Source organism: Eimeria tenella, genomic scaffold, assembly GCF_000499545.2.
Source record: "Eimeria tenella Houghton genomic scaffold, Eth_scaff15, whole genome shotgun sequence".
Lineage (NCBI taxonomy): Eukaryota > Apicomplexa > Conoidasida > Eucoccidiorida > Eimeriidae > Eimeria > Eimeria tenella.
The window spans coordinates 237,750-259,634 of NW_013541522.1; the positions used below are offsets into that span (position 1 = coordinate 237,750).

General features: G+C 53.7%; 10 protein-coding genes across 10 annotated transcripts; 2 read left to right on the forward strand and 8 right to left on the reverse strand.

Moving 5' to 3' along the window:
• Positions 1–651: 651 nt before the first annotated feature.
• Positions 652–1,386, reverse strand: ETH_00030115 (uncharacterized protein; the record flags this gene model as incomplete). Its single annotated transcript, XM_013373485.1, has 1 exon — positions 652–1,386. One exon carries the CDS (start codon positions 1,384–1,386, stop codon positions 652–654), a length of 735 nt encoding a protein of 244 aa, XP_013228939.1.
• Positions 1,387–1,492: 106 nt separating this feature from the next.
• Positions 1,493–2,146, reverse strand: ETH_00030120 (uncharacterized protein; the record flags this gene model as incomplete). Its single annotated transcript, XM_013373486.1, has 1 exon — positions 1,493–2,146. One exon carries the CDS (start codon positions 2,144–2,146, stop codon positions 1,493–1,495), a length of 654 nt encoding a protein of 217 aa, XP_013228940.1.
• A 105-nt stretch (positions 2,147–2,251) lies between these two features.
• ETH_00030125 (uncharacterized protein) lies at positions 2,252–2,905 on the reverse strand (the record flags this gene model as incomplete). Its single annotated transcript, XM_013373487.1, has 1 exon — positions 2,252–2,905. One exon carries the CDS (start codon positions 2,903–2,905, stop codon positions 2,252–2,254), a length of 654 nt encoding a protein of 217 aa, XP_013228941.1.
• A 106-nt stretch (positions 2,906–3,011) lies between these two features.
• Positions 3,012–3,665, reverse strand: ETH_00030130 (uncharacterized protein; the record flags this gene model as incomplete). The annotated part of the gene is made up of 1 exon (XM_013373488.1): positions 3,012–3,665. One exon carries the CDS (start codon positions 3,663–3,665, stop codon positions 3,012–3,014), a length of 654 nt encoding a protein of 217 aa, XP_013228942.1.
• A 1,625-nt stretch (positions 3,666–5,290) lies between these two features.
• ETH_00030135 (uncharacterized protein) lies at positions 5,291–5,944 on the reverse strand (the record flags this gene model as incomplete). Its single annotated transcript, XM_013373489.1, has 1 exon — positions 5,291–5,944. The coding sequence occupies one exon, from the start codon at positions 5,942–5,944 to the stop codon at positions 5,291–5,293; it is 654 nt and encodes a 217-aa protein (XP_013228943.1).
• An 865-nt stretch (positions 5,945–6,809) lies between these two features.
• Positions 6,810–7,463, reverse strand: ETH_00030140 (uncharacterized protein; the record flags this gene model as incomplete). The annotated part of the gene is made up of 1 exon (XM_013373490.1): positions 6,810–7,463. One exon carries the CDS (start codon positions 7,461–7,463, stop codon positions 6,810–6,812), a length of 654 nt encoding a protein of 217 aa, XP_013228944.1.
• A 3,180-nt stretch (positions 7,464–10,643) lies between these two features.
• On the reverse strand, positions 10,644–12,668 carry ETH_00030145 (replication protein A2, putative; the record flags this gene model as incomplete). Its single annotated transcript, XM_013373491.1, has 7 exons — positions 10,644–10,694; positions 10,815–10,969; positions 11,066–11,174; positions 11,494–11,618; positions 11,814–11,930; positions 12,095–12,196; positions 12,506–12,668. 7 exons carry the CDS (start codon positions 12,666–12,668, stop codon positions 10,644–10,646), a joined length of 822 nt encoding a protein of 273 aa, XP_013228945.1.
• A 578-nt stretch (positions 12,669–13,246) lies between these two features.
• On the forward strand, positions 13,247–17,373 carry ETH_00030150 (ATP-dependent RNA helicase, putative; the record flags this gene model as incomplete). Its single annotated transcript, XM_013373492.1, has 11 exons — positions 13,247–13,714; positions 13,782–13,848; positions 13,988–14,089; positions 14,761–14,876; positions 15,073–15,134; positions 15,258–15,412; positions 15,582–15,715; positions 16,016–16,141; positions 16,396–16,542; positions 16,743–16,957; positions 17,070–17,373. The coding sequence occupies 11 exons, from the start codon at positions 13,247–13,249 to the stop codon at positions 17,371–17,373; spliced, it is 1,896 nt and encodes a 631-aa protein (XP_013228946.1).
• A 311-nt stretch (positions 17,374–17,684) lies between these two features.
• Positions 17,685–19,451, reverse strand: ETH_00030155 (uncharacterized protein; the record flags this gene model as incomplete). The annotated part of the gene is made up of 3 exons (XM_013373493.1): positions 17,685–17,792; positions 17,948–18,713; positions 18,904–19,451. The coding sequence occupies 3 exons, from the start codon at positions 19,449–19,451 to the stop codon at positions 17,685–17,687; spliced, it is 1,422 nt and encodes a 473-aa protein (XP_013228947.1).
• A 761-nt stretch (positions 19,452–20,212) lies between these two features.
• On the forward strand, positions 20,213–21,803 carry ETH_00030160 (chromatin organization modifier domain-containing protein, putative; the record flags this gene model as incomplete). Its single annotated transcript, XM_013373494.1, has 5 exons — positions 20,213–20,795; positions 20,954–21,060; positions 21,246–21,328; positions 21,448–21,502; positions 21,684–21,803. The coding sequence occupies 5 exons, from the start codon at positions 20,213–20,215 to the stop codon at positions 21,801–21,803; spliced, it is 948 nt and encodes a 315-aa protein (XP_013228948.1).
• Between the last annotated feature and the right edge of the window lie 82 nt (positions 21,804–21,885).

Sequence of the window (21,885 nt, forward strand, 5' to 3'; positions counted from 1 at the left end):
CTGGACATAGCTGAAGAAGACACTGAAAAACAAATTGTCAAACATGCGACCGCATCCACGGTACCTGTACGCCTAAACTCATGCCAACGTGTTGCCGGAGACTCTAGTGTCAGCAAGCACCTCTTGTTCTGATACTAAAACAAGCCTTCAGGAAGACACGGGTTAGAGACTGGCTTAGACACCTGAAATAAAGCTTTTTTGAGCAGTTCTCACCCAGAATTGCAAATGCGGTCTCCTTGTGTGAATCGCATCCCTGAAAAATACCCACCATAATTGTATGAAGCCTAGAGCCTTCGAACAAAAAGCTAATGCCGATTTTCGGACATTTCACGGTATTCACACAACCCCCTTGTACAGGGAACACACTATTTTCACTCCTCATTAATGGCGAAGGCCAAGCACGTCTACTGACACAAACATCGACACAACATCACTATCTGCGCGCACACACGCGTATATATACCCGCTGCAAGCGCCCTACTGATTACGAAAACTACCTAGAAGGGCGCACGTATGACCGGCACGGTGTGCGGAACCTTGAAAGCCCTGAGCTCAGGCGGAGGAGATCCATTAGCAGTGTTTGGCAGAGGAGCGGCGAATGCGTTTCGTCGGCGGTGACGGGAGTAACCATTGGTCCGAATCGTCTAGAGGTTAGGACAACACGTTGTGGCCGTGTAAACCCAGGTTCAATTCCTGGTTCGGACAGTGTTTGGAGCCCGCTGAGGCGTTTTGTTTGGTTAGTGTTGCGTGTTGTTGAGCCAGTGTGGTGAGCGGTGCTGGCAAGTGGGGAGTAGCGAAGCGGTTAGTTGGAGAGGGCGGTTTGTGTGGCTTAAAGGCTTGGAACGTTTGAGGGTGGGCAGTGCAGTGTTTGGGGGGGGAAAGGGGCGCGAGGCGGGCTTTGGTGTTTGTCGTGGCGTTAAAGCGCGTGCTGACGTATTCGATAGTTGTGTTGTGTTGCGTGTTGCGCGCTGAAGAGAATGCCTGTCGAGGATGCGTGTGGGGTGTTTCGCAGCAGGGAGAGGCGAGCGGAGGAAGGAAAGCGTGCGGACAAGGCACTAGGCACGGGTGATTGCAGGCAGTGTGCGTCGTTGTTGTTGTGCGTCGAGGAGGAGTCGGATTTGGAGGGTGGGTGCAGGACGAGAACTGGGTTGGCGCAGGGCTGGAGGAAGGTGCATTTATGGACGTTGCTGCTGCGGCGCGTTGGAGTGGGGAAAGGAGGGCGTAGGCGAGAGAAACTGGGTGGGGCGGCTGCGCAGGCAGAGGTTGAGAGGACAAGAGGTGGGTGTAGGACGTGGGGAGCCCTGGGCTGAGGCGGAGTAGATTCATTAGCAGTGTTTGGCAGAGGAGCGGCGAATGCGTTTCGTCGGCGGTGACGGGAGTGACCATTGGTCCGAATCGTCTAGAGGTTAGGACAACACGTTGTGGCCGTGTAAACCCAGGTTCAATTCCTGGTTTGGACAGTGTTTGGAGCCCGCGGAGGCGTTTTGTTTGGTTAGTGTTGCGTGTTGTTGAGCCAGTGTTGTGAGCGGTGCTGGCAAGTGGGGAGTAGCGAAGCGGTTAGTTGGAGAGGGCGGTTTATGTGGTTTAAAGGCTTGGAACGTTTGAGGGGTGGTTGGGCAGTGCAGTGTTTGGGGGGGGAAAGGGGCGCGAGGCGGGCTTTGGTGTTTGTCGTGGCGTTAAAGCGCGTGCTGACGTATTCGATAGTTGTGTTGTGTTGCGTGTTGCCCGCTGAAGAGAATGCCTGTCGAGGATGCATGTGGGGTGTTTCGCAGCAGGGAGAGGCGGGCGGAGGAAGGAAAGCGTGCGGACAAGGCACTAGGCACGGGTGATTGCAGGCAGTGTGCGTTGTTGTTGTTGTGCGTCGAGGAGGAGTCGGATTTGGAGGGTGGGTGCAGGACGAGGACTGGGTTGGCGCAGGGCTGGAGGAAGGTGCATTTATGGATGTTGCTGCTGCGGCGCGTTGGAGTGGGGAAAGGAGGGCGTAGGCGAGAGAAACTGGGTGGGGCGGCTGCGCAGGCAGAGGTTGAGAGGACAAGAGGTGGGTGGAGAACGTGGGGAGCCCTGGGCTGAGGCGGAGTAGATTCATTAGCAGTGTTTGGCAGAGGAGCGGCGAATGCGTTTCGTCGGCGGTGACGGGAGTGACCATTGGTCCGAATCGTCTAGAGGTTAGGACAACACGTTGTGGCCGTGTAAACCCAGGTTCAATTCCTGGTTCGGACAGTGTTTGGAGCCCGCTGAGGGTTTTGTTTGGTTAGTGTTGCGTGTTGTTGAGCCAGTGTGGTGAGCGGTGCTGGCAAGTGGGGAGTAGCGAAGCGGTTAGTTGGAGAGGGCGGTTTGTGTGGTTTAAAGGCTTGGAACGTTTGAGGGGTGGTTGGGCAGTGCAGTGTTTGGGGAGGAAAAGGGGCGCGAGGCGGGCTTTGGTGTTTGTCGTGGCGTTAAAGCGCGTGCTGACGTATTCGATAGTTGTGTTGTGTTGCGTGTTGCGCGCTGAAGAGGGTGCCTGTCGAGGATGCGTGTGGGGTGTTTCGCAGCAGGGAGAGGCGGGCGGAGGAAGGAAAGCGTGCGGACAAGGCACTAGGCACGGGTGATTGCAGGCAGTGTGCGTTGTTGTTGTTGTGCGTCGAGGAGGAGTCGGATTTGGAGGGTGGGTGCAGGACGAGGACTGGGTTGGCGCAGGGCTGGAGGAAGGTGCATTTATGGACGTTGCTGCTGCGGCGCGTTGGAGTGGGGAAAGGAGGGCGTAGGCGAGAGAAACTGGGTGGGGCGGCTGCGCAGGCAGAGGTTGAGAGGACAAGAGGTGGGTGTAGAACGTGGGGAGCTCTGGGCTGAGGCGGAGTAGATTCATTAGCAGTGTTTGGCAGAGGAGCGGCGAATGCGTTTCGTCGGCGGTGACGGGAGTGACCATTGGTCCGAATCGTCTAGAGGTTAGGACAACACGTTGTGGCCGTGTAAACCCAGGTTCAATTCCTGGTTCGGACAGTGCTTGGAGCCCGCGGAGGCGTTTTGTTTGGTTAGTGTTGTGTGTTGTTGAGCCAGTGTTGCGAGCGGTGCTGGCAAGTGGGGAGTAGCGAAGCGGTTAGTTGGAGAGGGCGGTTTGTGTGGTTTAAAGGCTTGGAACGTTTGAGGGGTGGTTGGGCAGTGCAGTGTTTGGGGGGGGAAAGGGGCGCGAGGCGGGCTTTGGTGTTTGTCGTGGCGTTAAAGCGCGTGCTGACGTATTCGATAGTTGTGTTGTGTTGCGTGTTGCGCGCTGAAGAGGGTGCCTGTCGAGGATGCGTGTGGGGTGTTTCGCAGCAGGGAGAGGCGGGCGGAGGAAGGAAAGCGTGCGGACAAGGCGCTAGGCACGGGTGATTGCAGGCAGTGTGCGTCGTTGTTGTTGTGCGTCGAGGAGGAGTCGGATTTGGAGGGTGGGTGCAGGACGAGGACTGGGTTGGCGCAGGGCTGGAGGAAGGTGCATTTATGGACGTTGCTGCTGCGGCGCGTTGGAGTGGGGAAAGGAGGGCGTAAGCGAGAGAAACTGGGTGGGGCGGCTGCGCAGGCAGAGGTTGAGAGGACAGGAGGTGGGTGTAGAACGTGGGGAGCCCTGGGCTGAGGCGGAGTAGATTCATTAGCAGTGTTTGGCAGAGGAGCGGCGAATGCGTTTCGTCGGCGGTGACGGGAGTGACCATTGGTCCGAATCGTGTAGAGGTTAGGACAACACGTTGTGGCCGTGTAAACCCAGGTTCAATTCCTGGTTCGGACAGTGTTTGGAGCCCGCTGAGGGTTTTGTTTGGTTAGTGTTGCGTGTTGTTGAGCCAGTGTGGTGAGCGGTGCTGGCAAGTGGGGAGTAGCGAAGCGGTTAGTTGGAGAGGGCGGTTTGTGTGGTTTAAAGGCTTGGAACGTTTGAGGGGTGGTTGGGCAGTGCAGTGTTTGGGGGGGGAAAGGGGCGCGAGGCGGGCTTTGGTGTTTGTCGTGGCGTTAAAGCGCGTGCTGACGTATTCGATAGTTGTGTTGTGTTGCGTGTTGCGCGCTGAAGAGGGTGCCTGTCGAGGATGCGTGTGGGGTGTTTCGCAGCAGGGAGAGGCGGGCGGAGGAAGGAAAGCGTGCGGACAAGGCACTAGGCACGGGTGATTGCAGGCAGTGTGCGTCGTTGTTGTTGTGCGTCGAGGAGGAGTCGGATTTGGAGGGTGGGTGCAGGACGAGGACTGGGTTGGCGCAGGGCTGGAGGAAGGTGCATTTATGGACGTTGCTGCTGCGGCGCGTTGGAGTGGGGAAAGGAGGGCGTAGGCGAGAGAAACTGGGTGGGGCGGCTGCGCAGGCAGAGGTTGAGAGGACAAGAGGTGGGTGTAGAACGTGGGGAGCCCTGGGCTGAGGCGGAGTAGATTCATTAGCAGTGTTTGGCAGAGGAGCGGCGAATGCGTTTCGTCGGCGGTGACGGGAGTGACCATTGGTCCGAATCGTCTAGAGGTTAGGACAACACGTTGTGGCCGTGTAAACCCAGGTTCAATTCCTGGTTCGGACAGTGTTTGGAGCCCGCTGAGGCGTTTTGTTTGGTTAGTGTTGCGTGTTGTTGAGCCAGTGTTGTGAGCGGTGCTGGCAAGTGGGGAGTAGCGAAGCGGTTAGTTGGAGAGGGCGGTTTGTGTGGTTTAAAGGCTTGGAACGTTTGAGGGGTGGTTGGGCAGTGCAGTGTTTGGGGGGGGAAAGGGGCGCGAGGCGGGCTTTGGTGTTTGTCGTGGCGTTAAAGCGCGTGCTGACGTATTCGATAGTTGTGTTGTGTTGCGTGTTGCGCGCTGAAGAGGGTGCCTGTCGAGGATGCGTGTGGGGTGTTTCGCAGCAGGGAGAGGCGGGCGGAGGAAGGAAAGCGTGCGGACAAGGCACTAGGCACGGGTGGTTGCAGGCAGTGTGCGTCGTTGTTGTTGTGCGTCGAGGAGGAGTCGGATTTGGAGGGTGGGTGCAGGACGAGGACTGGGTTGGCGCAGGGCTGGAGGAAGGTGCATTTATGGACGTTGCTGCTGCGGCGCGTTGGAGTGGGGAAAGGAGGGCGTAGGCGAGAGAAACTGGGTGGGGCGGCTGCGCAGGCAGAGGTTGAGAGGACAAGAGGTGGGTGTAGGACGTGGGGAGCTCTGGGCTGAGGCGGAGTAGATTCATTAGCAGTGTTTGGCAGAGGAGCGGCGAATGCGTTTCGTCGGCGGTGACGGGAGTGACCATTGGTCCGAATCGTCTAGAGGTTAGGACAACACGTTGTGGCCGTGTAAACCCAGGTTCAATTCCTGGTTTGGACAGTGTTTGGAGCCCGCGGAGGCGTTTTGTTTGGTTAGTGTTGCGTGTTGTTGAGCCAGTGTGGTGAGCGGTGCTGGCAAGTGGGGAGTAGCGAAGCAGTTAGTTGGAGAGGGCGGTTTGTGTGGTTTAAAGGCTTGGAACGTTTGAGGGGTGGTTGGGCAGTGCAGTGTTTGGGGGTGGAAAGGGGCGCGAGGCGGGCTTTGGTGTTTGTCGTGGCGTTAAAGCGCGTGCTGACGTATTCGATAGTTGTGTTGTGTTGCGTGTTGCGCGCTGAAGAGGGTGCCTGTCGAGGATGCGTGTGGGGTGTTTCGCAGCAGGGAGAGGCGGGCGGAGGAAGGAAAGCGTGCGGACAAGGCACTAGGCACGGGTGATTGCAGGCAGTGTGCGTTGTTGTTGTTGTGCGTCGAGGAGGAATCGGATTTGGAGGGTGGGTGCAGGACGAGGACTGGGTTGGCGCAGGGCTGGAGAAAGGTGCATTTATGGACGTTGCTGCTGCGGCGCGTTGGAGTGGGGAAAGGAGGGCGTAGGCGAGAGAAACTGGGTGGGCCGGCTGCGCAGGCAGAGGTTGAGAGGACAAGAGGTGGGTGTAGGACGTGGGGAGCCCTGGGCTGAGGCGGAGTAGATTCATTAGCAGTGTTTGGCAGAGGAGCGGCGAATGCGTTTCGTCGGCGGTGACGGGAGTGACCATTGGTCCGAATCGTCTAGAGGTTAGGACAACACGTTGTGGCCGTGTAAACCCAGGTTCAATTCCTGGTTCGGACAGTGTTTGGAGCCCGCTGAGGCGTTTTGTTTGGTTAGTGTTGTGTGTTGTTGAGCCAGTGTTGCGAGCGGTGCTGGCAAGTGGGGAGTAGCGAAGCGGTTAGTTGGAGAGGGCGGTTTGTGTGGTTTAAAGGCTTGGAACGTTTGAGGGGTGGTTGGGCAGTGCAGTGTTTGGGGAGGAAAAGGGGCGCGAGGCGGGCTTTGGTGTTTGTCGTGGCGTTAAAGCGCGTGCTGACGTATTCGATAGTTGTGTTGTGTTGCGTGTTGCGCGCTGAAGAGGGTGCCTGTCGAGGATGCGTGTGGGGTGTTTCGCAGCAGGGAGAGGCGGGCGGAGGAAGGAAAGCGTGCGGACAAGGCACTAGGCACGGGTGATTGCAGGCAGTGTGCGTTGTTGTTGTTGTGCGTCGAGGAGGAGTCGGATTTGGAGGGTGGGTGCAGGACGAGGACTGGGTTGGCGCAGGGCTGGAGGAAGGTGCATTTATGGACGTTGCTGCTGCGGCGCGTTGGAGTGGGGAAAGGAGGGCGTAGGCGAGAGAAACTGGGTGGGGCGGCTGCGCAGGCAGAGGTTGAGAGGACAAGAGGTGGGTGTAGAACGTGGGGAGCTCTGGGCTGAGGCGGAGTAGATTCATTAGCAGTGTTTGGCAGAGGAGCGGCGAATGCGTTTCGTCGGCGGTGACGGGAGTGACCATTGGTCCGAATCGTCTAGAGGTTAGGACAACACGTTGTGGCCGTGTAAACCCAGGTTCAATTCCTGGTTCGGACAGTGTTTGGAGCCCGCTGAGGGTTTTGTTTGGTTAGTGTTGCGTGTTGTTGAGCCAGTGTGGTGAGCGGTGCTGGCAAGTGGGGAGTAGCGAAGCGGTTAGTTGGAGAGGGCGGTTTGTGTGGTTTAAAGGCTTGGAACGTTTGAGGGGTGGTTGGGCAGTGCAGTGTTTGGGGGGGGAAAGGGGCGCGAGGCGGGCTTTGGTGTTTGTCGTGGCGTTAAAGCGCGTGCTGACGTATTCGATAGTTGTGTTGTGTTGCGTGTTGCGCGCTGAAGAGGGTGCCTGTCGAGGATGCGTGTGGGGTGTTTCGCAGCAGGGAGAGGCGAGCGGAGGAAGGAAAGCGTGCGGACAAGGGACTAGGCACGGGTGGTTGCATGCAGTGTGCGTTGTTGTTGTTGTGCGTCGAGGAGGAGTCGGATTTGGAGGGTGGGTGCAGGACGAGGACTGGGTTGGCGCAGGGCTGGAGGAACGTGCATTTATGGAGGTTGCTGCTGCGGCGCGTTGGAGTGGGGAAAGGAGGGCGTAGGCGAGAGAAACTGGGTGGGGCGGCTGCGCAGGCAGAGGTTGAGAGGACAAGAGGTGGGTGTAGAACGTGGGGAGCCCTGGGCTGAGGCGGAGTAGATTCATTAGCAGTGTTTGGCAGAGGAGCGGCGAATGCGTTTCGTCGGCGGTGACGGGAGTGACCATTGGTCCGAATCGTGTAGAGGTTAGGACAACACGTTGTGGCCGTGTAAACCCAGGTTCAATTGCTGGTTCGGACAGTGTTTGGAGCCCGCGGAGGCGTTTTGTTTGGTTAGTGTTGCGTGTTGTTGAGCCAGTGTGGTGAGCGGTGCTGGCAAGTGGGGAGTAGCGAAGCGGTTAGTTGGAGAGGGCGGTTTGTGTGGTTTAAAGGCTTGGAACGTTTGAGGGGTGGTTGGGCAGTGCAGTGTTTGGGGGGGGAAAGGGGCGCGAGGCGGGCTTTGGTGTTTGTCGTGGCGTTAAAGCGCGTGCTGACGTATTCGATAGTTGTGTTGTGTTGCGTGTTGCGCGCTGAAGAGGGTGCCTGTCGAGGATGCGTGTGGGGTGTTTCGCAGCAGGGAGAGGCGAGCGGAGGAAGGAAAGCGTGCGGACAAGGCACTAGGCACGGGTGGTTGCAGGCAGTGTGCGTTGTTGTTGTTGTGCGTCGAGGAGGAGTCGGATTTGGAGGGTGGGTGCAGGACGAGGACTGGGTTGGCGCAGGGCTGGAGGAAGGTGCATTTATGGACGTTGCTGCTGCGGCGCGTTGGAGTGGGGAAAGGAGGGCGTAGGCGAGAGAAACTGGGTGGGCCGGCTGCGCAGGCAGAGGTTGAGAGGACAAGAGGTGGGTGTAGAACGTGGGGAGCTCTGGGCTGAGGCGGAGTAGATTCATTAGCAGTGTTTGGCAGAGGAGCGGCGAATGCGTTTCGTCGGCGGTGACGGGAGTGACCATTGGTCCGAATCGTCTAGAGGTTAGGACAACACGTTGTGGCCGTGTAAACCCAGGTTCAATTCCTGGTTCGGACAGTGTTTGGAGCCCGCTGAGGGTTTTGTTTGGTTAGTGTTGTGTGTTGTTGAGCCAGTGTTGCGAGCGGTGCTGGCAAGTGGGGAGTAGCGAAGCGGTTAGTTGGAGAGGGCGGTTTGTGTGGTTTAAAGGCTTGGAACGTTTGAGGGGTGGTTGGGCAGTGCAGTGTTTGGGGGGGGAAAGGGGCGCGAGGCGGGCTTTGGTGTTTGTCGTGGCGTTAAAGCGCGTGCTGACGTATTCGATAGTTGTGTTGTGTTGCGTGTTGCGCGCTGAAGAGGGTGCCTGTCGAGGATGCGTGTGGGGTGTTTCGCAGCAGGGAGAGGCGGGCGGAGGAAGGAAAGCGTGCGGACAAGGCACTAGGCACGGGTGATTGCAGGCAGTGTGCGTCGTTGTTGTTGTGCGTCGAGGAGGAGTCGGATTTGGAGGGTGGGTGCAGGACGAGGACTGGGTTGGCGCAGGGCTGGAGGAAGGTGCATTTATGGACGTTGCTGCTGCGGCGCGTTGGAGTGGGGAAAGGAGGGCGTAGGCGAGAGAAACTGGGTGGGGCGGCTGCGCAGGCAGAGGTTGAGAGGACAAGAGGTGGGTGTAGAACGTGGGGAGCCCTGGGCTGAGGCGGAGTAGATTCATTAGCAGTGTTTGGCAGAGGAGCGGCGAATGCGTTTCGTCGGCGGTGACGGGAGTGACCATTGGTCCGAATCGTGTAGAGGTTAGGACAACACGTTGTGGCCGTGTAAACCCAGGTTCAATTCCTGGTTCAGACGGTTTGGAGCCCGCTGAGGGTTTTGTTTGGTTAGTGTTGCGTGTTGTTGAGCCAGTGTGGTGAGCGGTGCTGGCAAGTGGGGAGTAGCGAAGCGGTTAGTTGGAGAGGGCGGTTTGTGTGGTTTAAAGGCTTGGAACGTTTGAGGCTTTTAATTAATGACGTTCTTTTCATTTGCGATCAGCCTGTACGGCTATTGCGTATACTGGTTTTGATCAATTATCTGCTGTGCTCTGGTACTGAATCTACAATGCGTTGAGCAGCTTTTCGAGTCTTTTCCAGCATTTCGCTGTAATGTTCGTTCGTTGGTGGATATTCATGACTGGCGGTAACGAGGACCAGCTTTCTTGTAAACGTCCCAAAATCAGCCTATCTTTGCGTGTACTGGTGTAATGCCATGCCTTCCCTGCATTTTGGTTTTCTCGGGGAGCCACCACGTCCTGCTTCTGACAGTTCTGGCATTGTTCTTAATTAGTCACCTATAGACCCAAAAGTGTTTTTAAGAGAAACGAACCATATAAGCGTGGTCATAGCAGGTTCTGGAGACCTGTAGATGGACCAAAACGAAACCCAGTGCAGCCCCATCTACTTCAGTAGAAGTGCCAGTCAACGCAGGGGAAGCGGAAGCAAAACAAATAAGTCAAACTGCCTAGATTTTAATCCTATATCGGTCATGAAATTGTCCAACACCTGTACTTGCTATGAGTAATAAATACATCACGATTTTACCGCTCGCTCTTCCTCTAGGTGGCCACCCAAGCTAAATCTCCAATATTTGCTCCCTTGCACTCTTCAACGCACACACACCTACAATGTCCCAACGTGGCGTCGGCAACCGGCTATTCACGAGCCTCTGCCAAAAGAATCATACGCCCCGGAAGGACTGAGCAAGCAAAACACGCTGGTTCACGGGCACGCTTAGGCCCTCCATGCGAGCAGTCTAAATACAGTGCTAATGTCCTCTACCGAAGTGTGGCAACCAGTATTTTATTATATTCACAACCCAAAGACGGCAGACGCCCGAAGTGTCGCCGGCCAACTAGAACCGAATATTGGGTGCAGCAATGGGAAAACTAAAGAGAAGGAAGAGCTCTTGGTGGTCCGGTGGGCCAAATCGCCCCACAATTAGCAACCAACAACGTATGCCACGACGTAGGCCTTCTCACATTCAGCGATTGTCTTCCGCACTTAATGATTAGACGCTGGTAGCTGAGTCCTGCGTTTAGGGAATTTGTAGAAACCTTGCGTTCCGTTTTGCTGAGCCGTGTAAAGGCTCCTCCGCAGTGCTCGTCAGAAAAAACGCTCAAATTGCAGCTATCCAAGAGCAACGTTTTCATTGCCTTGTGCACCGCCTTTGGACAGTGTTTTCCACACTTTATACTGTTATTAGGCAACGCTTCCTACTCTATATATCGTTCCTTATTTGCTGCCTGCGGTGACGCCTAGACGCTGATAATTAGTACTACTGCAGCTAGTCCTAAATGCATCCAAGCAAAGACCCCTAGCGAATGCATCCCTGCGTAAGGTTAGGATAATGAAAACGGAAACGAACAGTAAAGCCAACAGATTTAGCATCACGGTCACTTGAGAGTTAGCCGAAGGGAAAAGCTGCTTGGGCAGAATGGGCCGCCCCTTGAATTCTCTGTGCACCAATACACAAGAGCACAAACCCCAGAAGCCTTCAACGTAAAATCCCTTTAAAGTGAGGCACACTGTAAGAAGACAAAGCACAACGCCGCGCTGACGAACATGGAAGGCCTACCTGCGGTACACCGAAGGGCTGTTGGCGCTGCAAAGCTGGCTGCATCGCCTGCTGCTGGCCAGGTGCAGTAGCACCAGAGCTATCCAAGTCTTCATTGGGATATTTGAGACGAAGATAGACAGCTTGGCACGCAGACTCGTGATAAATGAGATCCGCTGCAACAGAACAAGCACCAACGCAGATGTAACAACTTGGCCACACTCCCATGAGCGGAGGTGGCTCGCTCTGGGCCCATGGCTGTATGCACGCACCTACAGACTGCGTTTGTCTAATTGCATGCACTCGCAGGGACGGTTCGCTTTTTCCCAGCAAGTTGATGGAGCCAAAGATCGTCACCAGGCCCCCGCAACACAAAGCATCCTGCAAAGAAGCCCAGGACGCTCTCAACCTGCATTATTCCATACGCTGAACAACCCAAAACTGTAGCCATTGTGTGGCTAGAAAGTCCCATAGAGATGTCCAAAGAATCCCACCGCGACAACATCAAAAAAGAGCACAAAAGTGTAGAATAAAAGCGCATGCAGGGGCCTGAACTTGGACTGCAAGGAACATGAAAAATGGAAAGAGGACCACACCAGTGATCAGACGATTTGTCACACGGCTGAGGAAAAGGGGGATGAAAACGGGGCTACAGGACAAGAGGAAAATTTACAAGACATGGAAAATCTTGCAAACATACAAGGATTTGATTCTGACGGAACTCTGTGAGCTCGTCTCCAACTGTGTATTCGCATTCAATTCTTCCGGTGAAGTCATCCAGGCTGAACTGAACCCGGGCACTCTGCAAAGCCGTCTCAAGTGATTCTGAAAAAACGGAAAACAAGTGTAGGAGAAGTGGCAAGTAGTTGCTGCGTCCGACGCCCTACACGGAAGCCTGAAGTGACTGGCCCGCCGCTGCTGCAGCCCCAGCCAGTGTGTTGAGATGGCTCTGGCTCGAATCTGCCCCGCAAAGCCCCTTATCCACCAGCCTTTGCAACCGCACATTGGCCCCTTGCTCACCTCTTGACGGAACATCTACAACGCCCACAAGTTTCACAAGGTGCAGGAGCGGGCCACAAGGAAAGTAGGACACTTGCAGTGAGCTAGGGTCCTGCATCCAGGCCTTGTACACATGTGCTGCAGCGCAAGCGTGAGTAGATGGCACAAGGAGCCTTAAGTGCATATGTGCCACACACAGCATTCATTTTGGACTCTCGAAGTGTGAAATAAGGGCGAAACACCACTAGTTAGACGCATCGGAGGTATGCTGAATATAGGGAAAAAGAAGGAAACAGGCTAACCGATCTTTACAGGGATCAACGATAGCTGGGGTCCTGAGGGCTGCTGCGCTTGAGTGAGAAAACTTCCCGTGTGAAGAAAGCCTCCACCCCCAAAATAATCCTCTGCAGAGCCAAATACATGCGCAATCTTCGTATACACCTCAACACCCGGAAGTGAGGCCACAATGAAAACGTACAAGCAATTCACCGTGGGCGCATCTTACATCCTCATATATCTAGCTATGAATACGACATCCCTGCAAGCAGTGCATGCAAATCATGAAAAAATCTTGAGGCAGTTTACAAGAATACACATGCAAACATGCAAGAAGGTACCCCTGCAGCTTTCCTAGAATGCAGGTACTATGTATCACCTATATACAAAGCATACATGCATGCATCTGGAGACCATCTCATGCATATACATATTACGAGTCGGGTCTGTGATGCTTGCCTCCTCCAAAACCAGGGGCTGCTCCGCCTCCAAAGAAGTCGGCCACCCCGCGCACCTCACCAGGGGCCCCATGATCGCCTGGGCCTTCCGACGACCCTTGAACAGGAGCGCCCTGTCCATATGGAAGGACACTCTGCCCATCGAACCCGCTGAGCCCGGCAAAGCTCATGGTGGCTTTGCTGGTGGCTAGAGGCAGAGCGGCCAAGCTTGCAGTGTCACACTGCAGCTTCCCCCGTTGCAGTGATATCTGCTATTCCTAGCGCCAGTGTACTGAAAGTGGGAGAACCCCAGATGTCTCACAAAACCCCTTGTCTCCGCTGTCAGCGGTCGCAGACCGCGAGAGAACCACCAACCCACCTGGCAGCAACACAGAAACAACTTGGGGGGCCGCGTCCACAGAGATAGGCTGGAATTTAAAGACTATTAGGCTATTTTGTAATGTTTGTCATGATCTGCATAGTACTAGCAATAGTAGTACTTCGACTGAAGATTCTGGGGGGCCTCCAAAGAGGGCCCCAAGGCCCCAAGTGGGGCGAGGGCCCCGGTACCTTCCATTGCTAATATCAAAAAAGCGCTACTAATCTTTAACTCTTGTATTAGTAGAACTCTCACATGACTTCGTTCCATCCACAAAACGCCCAGAAGGTGGCGCTAGAGGGGCAAGGGAGGCCTGTGGCCTTCATCATAACTCCGTCTGTTTCAGACACGCATTATAACTTATGCCCAACCTGGGAGCCAAGGGCTCTAAAGAACAAATGGCAAAAGAAACTATCTTCTGTGTTCTCACGCGAGGGGCTTCTCTGCACAAATGCCGCGATTCTCTGGCCTCGCCCGTGCTGCAACGTCTGCACAGACGACACGAACAGCAGCAACAGCAGCAACATCAACAGAACGTCACTGGCGGAAAAAGCCGAAGAACGCAAACCCCTGAAACCTCCGCTAACTCTTGTTCTGCAGAGAGCGTCCGAGCAAAGCACAACATCTCAGTGAAGGGTCTGATTGCTGTTCCGGCACCCTTCGGCTCCTTCAATGACGAGTTGCCGCCTGAGGCAGACGCGGCTGACAGTAAAAGTGGAGCTGCAGATGGCGATAACACTCCTCCGGAGGCGCCCAGGAAGATGCCTCCCTGGCTGCTGTCACGCCTGGAGGCGCTCGGCTACAAGGAACCAACACCTATTCAGATGCAGGTGAACCCTGCTGGTGCAAATCCTAGTGCAAAGGAGTTCATGCTGTGTACAGATACATTTGTTGCAGTGGACTGATAGCATTTTGCTAAACAGCCATTACATAAGCCTTAAGTTGGCGCTACGGCGCGGCTCGGGTACTTGCTGGGGACGGCATCATATTCAGGCTAATGCAGCAGGAACCACTGGAAGATTATTAATAGTTGATGAAGTAGACTTTGGCAGCCACAACATTATTCGCTTGCGCAGCAGTATTTGTGTCTATTCATGTCTCAGGCACTGCCACTGCTGCTACAGGGGCGCCATCTCTTAGCGTCGGCCCCAACGGGGAGCGGCAAAACCCTCGCATTTTTGCTGCCCGTGATAACTTGTCTCAAGGTATGGTGTCTCCTCCAAGTCTAATGTTGGTTTCCGTGCATACGCCGTGCAAGCGGTGGTGAGTGCCACAGTGTGCCTGCATGCTGTCGCCCAGACATCTTCGTTCAGTCCTCGCTCTCAGATGCTGTCTGGCTTCAGCCGACTGGAAGCCGCTGGCCATATGTGATTATTAGCCTGTTTCTGCGCGGTGTATCTACTGTGTGGTTGGTAAACTGCGAAGTTCTTGTGACTCATGCATTTGCACTGTTAATCTATTCGTAGTTTAAGCAAGAGGAATAGCATAAACGTTGCCCGTCTTTGTCCTTCAGGCACCTCGCAGTGCCTTTGGTCGCTTGGTTGTTTTGTCTCCAACCCGAGAGTTGGCTCGACAGAGTCTCAGGACCTTTCAGAGACTGACAGGAAAGTGCATTCGCCTTAATTGTAGAGGGCTGCAAGTGCATTTGTGTCAGCAGTTTTCAGCACCAATAGAAATCGCACAACCTTGAATTTTCATGTTGAAAATGGACAGAAGCGGCTCTAAAAATATGCTTCACAAGCACGTACATCCACGTTAACACATTGGTGCAAGGGGAGGTGCTGGCCATATGGTTTGCAGCCCTAATTTGTATAAACACACGCACGCTGTCTGGACGTGTTAGGCCGTATGTGTTTGCCTCGTGCTGCTTGTGCAGAGGGCACCGGTTTTAAAGCCGCGTTCCCCCAGTCTCATTCAGGGAGTAGATACGGCGCGGCGGATGCTGTGTTTGCTACACCCCTCTCTCTATTAACTCTTCTGAAGGAAAAAAGAGTGCGTCGGATCCTGCCTTGCCAAGGCCTCCCTGTTGAGAGAGGCAGTGAAAAGGACCCAACAGACTGCGTTGACTCAGGAGACTGTCGAAATGTGCCCGCATGTATTTGGAGCAACCTGCATATCGGGCCTGGCGGGCTTGTAGTGAGAGCTAGACACTAGGAAAGATTGATAGTGGCTCGCTTTATGCGCGCAGCTTTCGCTGTCTGACTGCCAGCACCTGGTTCTAGATGAAGCAGATCGGCTCTTGGACTCTGGGTGGGTCTTCAAACAGATTCAAAAACTCCTAGAGGCTTTCCGGCTGTTCCAACAGCGCATTTTTGTTTTTTGCGTGTAACATGGACAGCGGACCGGCATACTTGTTGCGTTACCGTCTTTCAGTTTTTCGCCACAAGTCGATGCACTCCTCTTTGAGATAAAGAGCGCAACAGCGACTGCGAAACGCCTCCACATATGTCTCTTCTCCGCAACGCTTCCGCCTTCGGTGGTATTGCTGGCCGAGTCTATAACCTACGGTGCAGTCCACGTGACGGTTGGTGAGCAGACTTTGGCAGCGTTGACGTGCTTTTGGGTCAACTGTGGCACGCAGAACGAATATATACACCGTCGTCCGCCTAAGCACTTGAACATCTGCTACGCTGCAGATTCCTATTTGCTGCTTGCTTGCACTTTGCACGTGGTGCCTTTGTGAGGTAACGAATGCAGGTCGAGCCAGCGCTGCCGCGCCGCAGATTGAACAAGAGCTTGTCTTCTGCTCGACAGAAGCCGGCAAGCTGTGGGCCCTAAAGAACCTCCGCGTCGAAAGGAAGCTCATCCCTCCCTGCTTGATTTTTGTCGAGGTAAGGAAAAGGGGCATTTCGTTTAGCTATTATTTCATCCCGTGTCACCACTCAAGATCTTGAGGTCTCTGCGAAGTTTTGTCCCCAAATTACTGTGTGGCTCGGTTAGAGGGATAAAGTGTTTACATAGCAGCGTTAGAGAGCTCTTACCCCCTGTAATTGAGATACTGCAGGATCGTTCACCTAAATCTACGCCGAACTGGTTCCTTTGCAGGGACCCATGCGTTCCACGGTTTCTTGCGTTTCCGTGTAGTTTCCTGCCGTTGTGAATTTTAATGTAATGCGTTTTCCGGGTTACAGACACAAGAACGGGCAAGTGAACTACTGAGGGAAATGATAACTGAAGGGATGACGGTTGATTTGTTGCATGCCGCGAAGAGCAAGCAACAGAGAGATGCGACAGTTGACGCTTTCAGAACTGGAAAGGTGTGGACTTAGTCTCTGCCAACGACGAGCCATATCGGCAGGTTTTTTAGACCCAAAATTTGATATGCATGCCAGCCTCCACTGCTGCCCATCAGTTATATGATTGTGTAGCAGCTACTGGACAAAGAGAAAATGTCGTAGGGAGTCAGTGGACAGAGGACGGCAGGCGATTCACATAAGCTCGTCTACACAGGCATCGATAAGAGCATATGAAGTGTCGCAGCTTATGTATTGTGCTTGCTGTGCGGTCGCAGATATGGTTCCTGATCTGTACAGATTTGGTGGCGCGTGGCATAGACTTCAAAGGCGTAGCCCTCGTGATCAACTTCGATCTTCCTATCTCCACATCGGTGTATATACACCGTATTGGCCGAACAGGCAGAGCGGGCAAGGAAGGGAAGGTAGGCAAACCGCCTGTGGCACCCAGTAACCCAATGCACTGCAATGCTCTTGACCCTGTAGCTCCCCGTCAGGCAGTAAGCCTTCATCTTAGGCCCGCTTATTTTAGACTATTGTTAGGACGTCCGCGAGATGCCGTAAGTGCACTGCGCTTGTGTGCCGATGATATAGGAGTTGACCTCTTTTCACTATGCGCTCGCAGGCGTTGACATTCTTTACTTTAGACGACGTGCCCCGGTTGCGTCCCATCGTGCAGATAATGCAGAAAAGCCCGAACAGCAAAATTCCGCCATTCCTAAACTCGAGGCTGACCCGTAACTTGCGGGTCAAGGGGCAGAAGAAAAATAGAGGCCGTTGGACTCCCCATAGCAATCGGCCGTCTGGCCGTTCACGGAAGCCCATACGGCCAGTTGCAAGGCAGGTCTAGCCGTTGCTACTTGCCTACATCCAATCGTTGCAACCAGACGCTGTGGCTGCCGTAGTAGCGCAATGCGTCTTCTGTTTTTTCTTTTACGCATTAACTGCTCAGAGCGGTTGTAATGAAGGCTAAACGGCGGGCGTGGGCCGTAGCTGCCTCTCTGGCCAAGAAAAAGAAGGCGAAGGAACTTGGGGATGAGGCTTCAACAACACCGCACGTCTCAACTGCAAACAGTGACGCGATCAGTGAACCGATCGCTCGCGGAAAGGGACCGAAAACTAAAGAAAAAGCAACTAGGAGCAAAGACAGCCCAAAGGGCAAGTTCAAGCGCACGCATGATCCTCAAATGCATCCTGGGAACAGCAGCTTCAAGCGGCGGCGGCGCGAGTCAGCGGCTCATTCCTTCAAAGAGTGACACATGAGCCAGGCATGAGAAACGAAAGTAGGCTTCCTGTTACTACTTATTCCTCGCAAGGGCTTTGCTTCCATTCACCTTCAGCGTGTGTTTGCATATCTGCATCTTGACGTAGTCTGAGGTCCATCAGCAGGTCTCCATCCCGATGTTTGCCGCAGGGCCTCTCCTGTGAAAATCTTCCACCGACTTAATCCTACCACGAAGGCAGAAGCGCACAGGAACTGAGGTCTTCTGGCATGCTTGGGTACCATGCGGGACTTCACACGGAGTCTCAAAACAAAGAACCTCTCTTAAAATTGTTGATTTGTCATTTATATGGCTGCAAGATCCAGTTCGCTGCCTTCTGTGCACAGCTGTTCAGATGTGGCAAGCGTCATGCCCATGTCTTCAGTCATTCCGCCACATAGAGTATCGATGAACTGAAGCACAAACAGCATTAAAAGTAAACAAGCACACAAAGGGAAGATTAGTGTGCAGGCTAGAGAAACAATGTTGCACGCGCACGCCGCAGGAAGCACTGCCGCAAGCCTTGTGGATCTCCCACACTCACTACAAGGTAGCAGTTCACTCTCACATGGAGCCACTGTTTCTGCTGTTCCTGTTCATAATGATCAACGCGCTGCATGGGGAATACAGCGACGGTAGTGACGGTTTGCGCAGACTCAGAAAGAGCATCACACGCGAAGAGCGTGGGGTAGGGCAGTACAAAAGGAAGCGTCTTCCGCAACGAGGTAGCGTTATTTGTAGAGTCTATCTGTCTTACGTTGGATTGGGCATCAGTTGCCGTAATCGTAGCGGCCTGGTCCAGCAGCAACTGCTGTCTTGCTTCTTGCTGGCGGCGACTGTTCTGTGCCGCAGCTGCCTCTGCGCGGCTCGCTATATCTTCTACTGATGCCGTAAGGGTGTCACACACAGCGGAACAGCGTGCGTATTGTATGTACAGCTCTCGCAGCTGTTCTTGCATCTCGAGCTCTTGTTGCGCCTCAGACGCAGCCCCGGACACATGAGAACGGCGCAGAAGCAGCAGCTGCTTGCTGAGTCTCTCTGCATTCCTTTCCTCTCCGCGGATTCTCTCTTTCAGCTCCTGCACCTGACTGAGCAGGGTGTCATTGTTTTTTTCCACATTCGCCAGTGCGCTACGACTCCGTCTCAGCTGCTCCTCCAGCAATCCCCTGTTGCTTAGTGCGGGCGAATCGGCTGAGACATCCTTCTGGGCCAGCAAGGCCTGAAGAAACTCCCCTGCCCTTTTTATCTCTCCTGCTTGTGCTTTCCCGTAAAAGCGGTCGATCGAAGAGAGAACCTCTTCCACGCTATACTTCACCGTGTGAATTGTCGCTTTGCTGCAACAGGTGGCGCCGCAACACCCACAGGGTCACTTAAGCAGCAATGCCATTGAATGGGGAAATATTGTCAGTTAACCTGGGCTGCCGATTTGGCATTAAAAAGTGAGTTCTATGGATCATGAGCTATAGCGGGTAGCCATGGGGATTCGGTGAGACGGGATAGATCTAGCATTATTGTAGAGCGTACCAATCTTCGGAGATGTTTGCCCGCGAGCGTTCCCTGGCTTCTTCACGTCCAGGCTCCGTGTGTGAGAAGCTGCTTCCTCTTTCTTTGACTTTATGGCTACTGGTCTCTCGTTTTTTATTGAGAGACAGTTGTACTGCCGCAGCGAGCGACTCTGCAAGCCGCAGCAACTCAGCCACTGCGTCTGCTTCAGCACGAAAGAGCACGCGCAGGTCTAGGGCGATTCCCACTCTCTGCAGCATGAAAGTAGTCACTTGCTGGAGTAACTTCAATTTTTTGGCAGGGCTTTTGGCCTCTCGCACCGCCGCGGCGGCCACCCTCCCACCAGAGTCACTTGCCACACTACTACAGGCACCATGATGCACCGCTTCGTCTTCTCCGTTTTCAGACGTGAATAATGGCGGCTCAATTAGATATTGAAGCTTTAATAGCGTCAGCAGGATGAAGTCCCTTCGACTGTTCTCATCACCTCTGGGTAACTCGCAGTCCTGCCCGAGAATCCACATGCAGGCCACAAGCCGCCTGAGGTCCACCGCTGACGCGGCGGTCATTGAGCTTCTAAAGCATCAAATGCACTCCTCTGTACTGCAACACCTTCCCTAGTTAAGCATACAGGGAAACTGTTGCCGCACCGGAATTCCGTCACTCCTAGGTTCAGCGACCATCACGAAATGAACTTTGTGAAATTAGTAGATCAAACACAATGTGAAAACCCCTTCCGACCAGCTCCTTTGAGAAATGTAAAACGGTGTTTTGGCTTCTCTGTCCGAACCAGGAATCGAACCTGGGTTTACACGGCCACAACGTGTTGTCCTAACCTCTAGACGATTCGGACCGAGAGCAGGGGACACGTGGAGAGATGCCAACCCAATTACAAATCTCAAAGTAACCAAGAAGCAACACACCTGTTCGAAATTCATTTGAATATATGGCTAATTAGTAATTAACCTTTTAAAGTATTGTTGAACAGCATGTTCATATGAATGGGAGCGGTTGGTGAAGGGTGACCCTGAGCCCCGAACGCTTATCCGCAAGAACACGCTGTCGTTGTGTGTTCATTCGTTCATTTCTCCATGCTGATAATTTTAGGTTTTTTCAATGTTTGCGAGCCGCTTCTCCTCAGCGTGCCTGAATCTAGTTTATGCTTGGTTTCTCGGCGTCCCTTACTTTTTCGCCTCAAAACTGCATAAGGTTAAAAACGATCCGATACCGATACCGTCTCATTTGCATGATAAGCTTAGTGAGGTCCCATCTGTGCAGGGTAGATGCCTTTAGGTGATACAATCGGTTCTTTGCATGGGCTTCTGCCGTTATGGGACAACCTACAGGCGAGGGCTTCGCTGGGCCCGCAGCTCTTTGCGTCTATTTGACCGGCTTTGGACCCTTCGGAGAAGTATCTGAAAATCCGTCTGCAACTCTTGTCAAGGAATTGGCTGCAGCTCTCGGAGATGCCAATGCCGCTACAGACCCTTTGTCCCATCAGAAGAAGAGCATCCCTCCAAATTCTTGCCCTTCGAGCACCCCTGGCACGGTCGGAAGCCCCGGAATCACTGTAAAGCCAGCAGAGTGCAACAGTCCTCCAACGGAGGCGTATGTGGAGAAAACAAGAATTAAATTATGCGGGTGGGAGGTTTTGGAGGTTTCGGCAGATGCAGCCACAGAGGCCGCCTACCGCATACATTCTGCGTTGAACAACAACAGAAAACAAGAGCAGCATTTGAAGCAGCTAGAAACTAATGACAACAGTTCAGACGTTGGAGAGGGACAGAGAAACCATGAAGCAAATCCCTCAGTTCCTGACGGAGGCCGGACGGAGGAGCCTGTGGCCTTGGCCTTGCATTTCGGTGTCAACATGAAAAGTAACCGTTGGATGCTTGAGACAAATGCGAAGAATGGTACGAAGCAATTCCAACTTACCACTTTTTCAGATACATGCACTGCCAGTAGCAATTTTGCACCCGCCAGCAGCCTGGTGAGGCTTTGCGTTGCTGCAGCACCTATCGCTGCAAAGCGGTATGTATGTGCCCGTTTCTCTTAATGCTGCTTCGTACAGATGCCCGATTTACTTGTGTGGATGCCAAGGGTTGCCGGCCCCAGACAGAGCGAATATCATGTTGCATGCCATTGGAGTATCGTTTACGTTCTTCTCTTTGTCTGGAAGTAAGTTACATAAAGAAGCCTTTCGGCCACATTCAGATTTCGTGAAACTATGTCACGGCAAACGGACTGCTGAGACTCTACATTTATTTTCCCATATCGAACTGCTATGTTGATTTTTCAACATCCTAAACTCTTCTGTGTTTGCTGCTGTGTGCTAATGTTCGCTGCGTTTTGCTGTTGTTTAGCCTATTGCTGCAAATCTAAGAGAGCGAGGTTTCCCTTGCGGCGTCTCAGACGATGCAGGCTGCTTCGTTTGTAACTTCCTCTAGTAAGAAATGTGCCGCAATTTTTCATGTTCATTCTCTCGGAGAGCCACTTCACGTATTTCTTTCAACTGTTTCTACGGTTCCCACTGCGACGTAGTCCTGCTGTTTTGTTCAACTGCAGCTTCAAGAGCCTCCAGGAGAGTCAAATGAGCGGTGTTACTGCTCTATTTGTGCATGTATGTGTAGAGAGGCTAGGGTTCCCTTAGTACCGAGATAGGCAAGGCAGTTACTTGCAGCTGAATACATTGACTTTTCAACAACAAACCCGTCCCCATAAAGCCTGTATATGCTGCCCCATTCGTGTGCTTCTTTATTTGCAGTGGTAGTCTCCCTTGCCGGGCTGTTTTTCATTTTCAGGTCCCCCCTTTCTCAGAGCTGAGCCTGCAGCAACAGTTATCTGCCGCCCTTCAACTGCTCTCCATCTTAGCCCAGAGAAGAACACCTGCTGAGGCCGTATCTAACACCACATGTAAGTGAACATGACAGCGGTCTGGAGGGAGTCGACCAATGCTTGGAAGGATTTTCGGGCCACATTGCTTGCAGCTGGGGAGCACAGTTT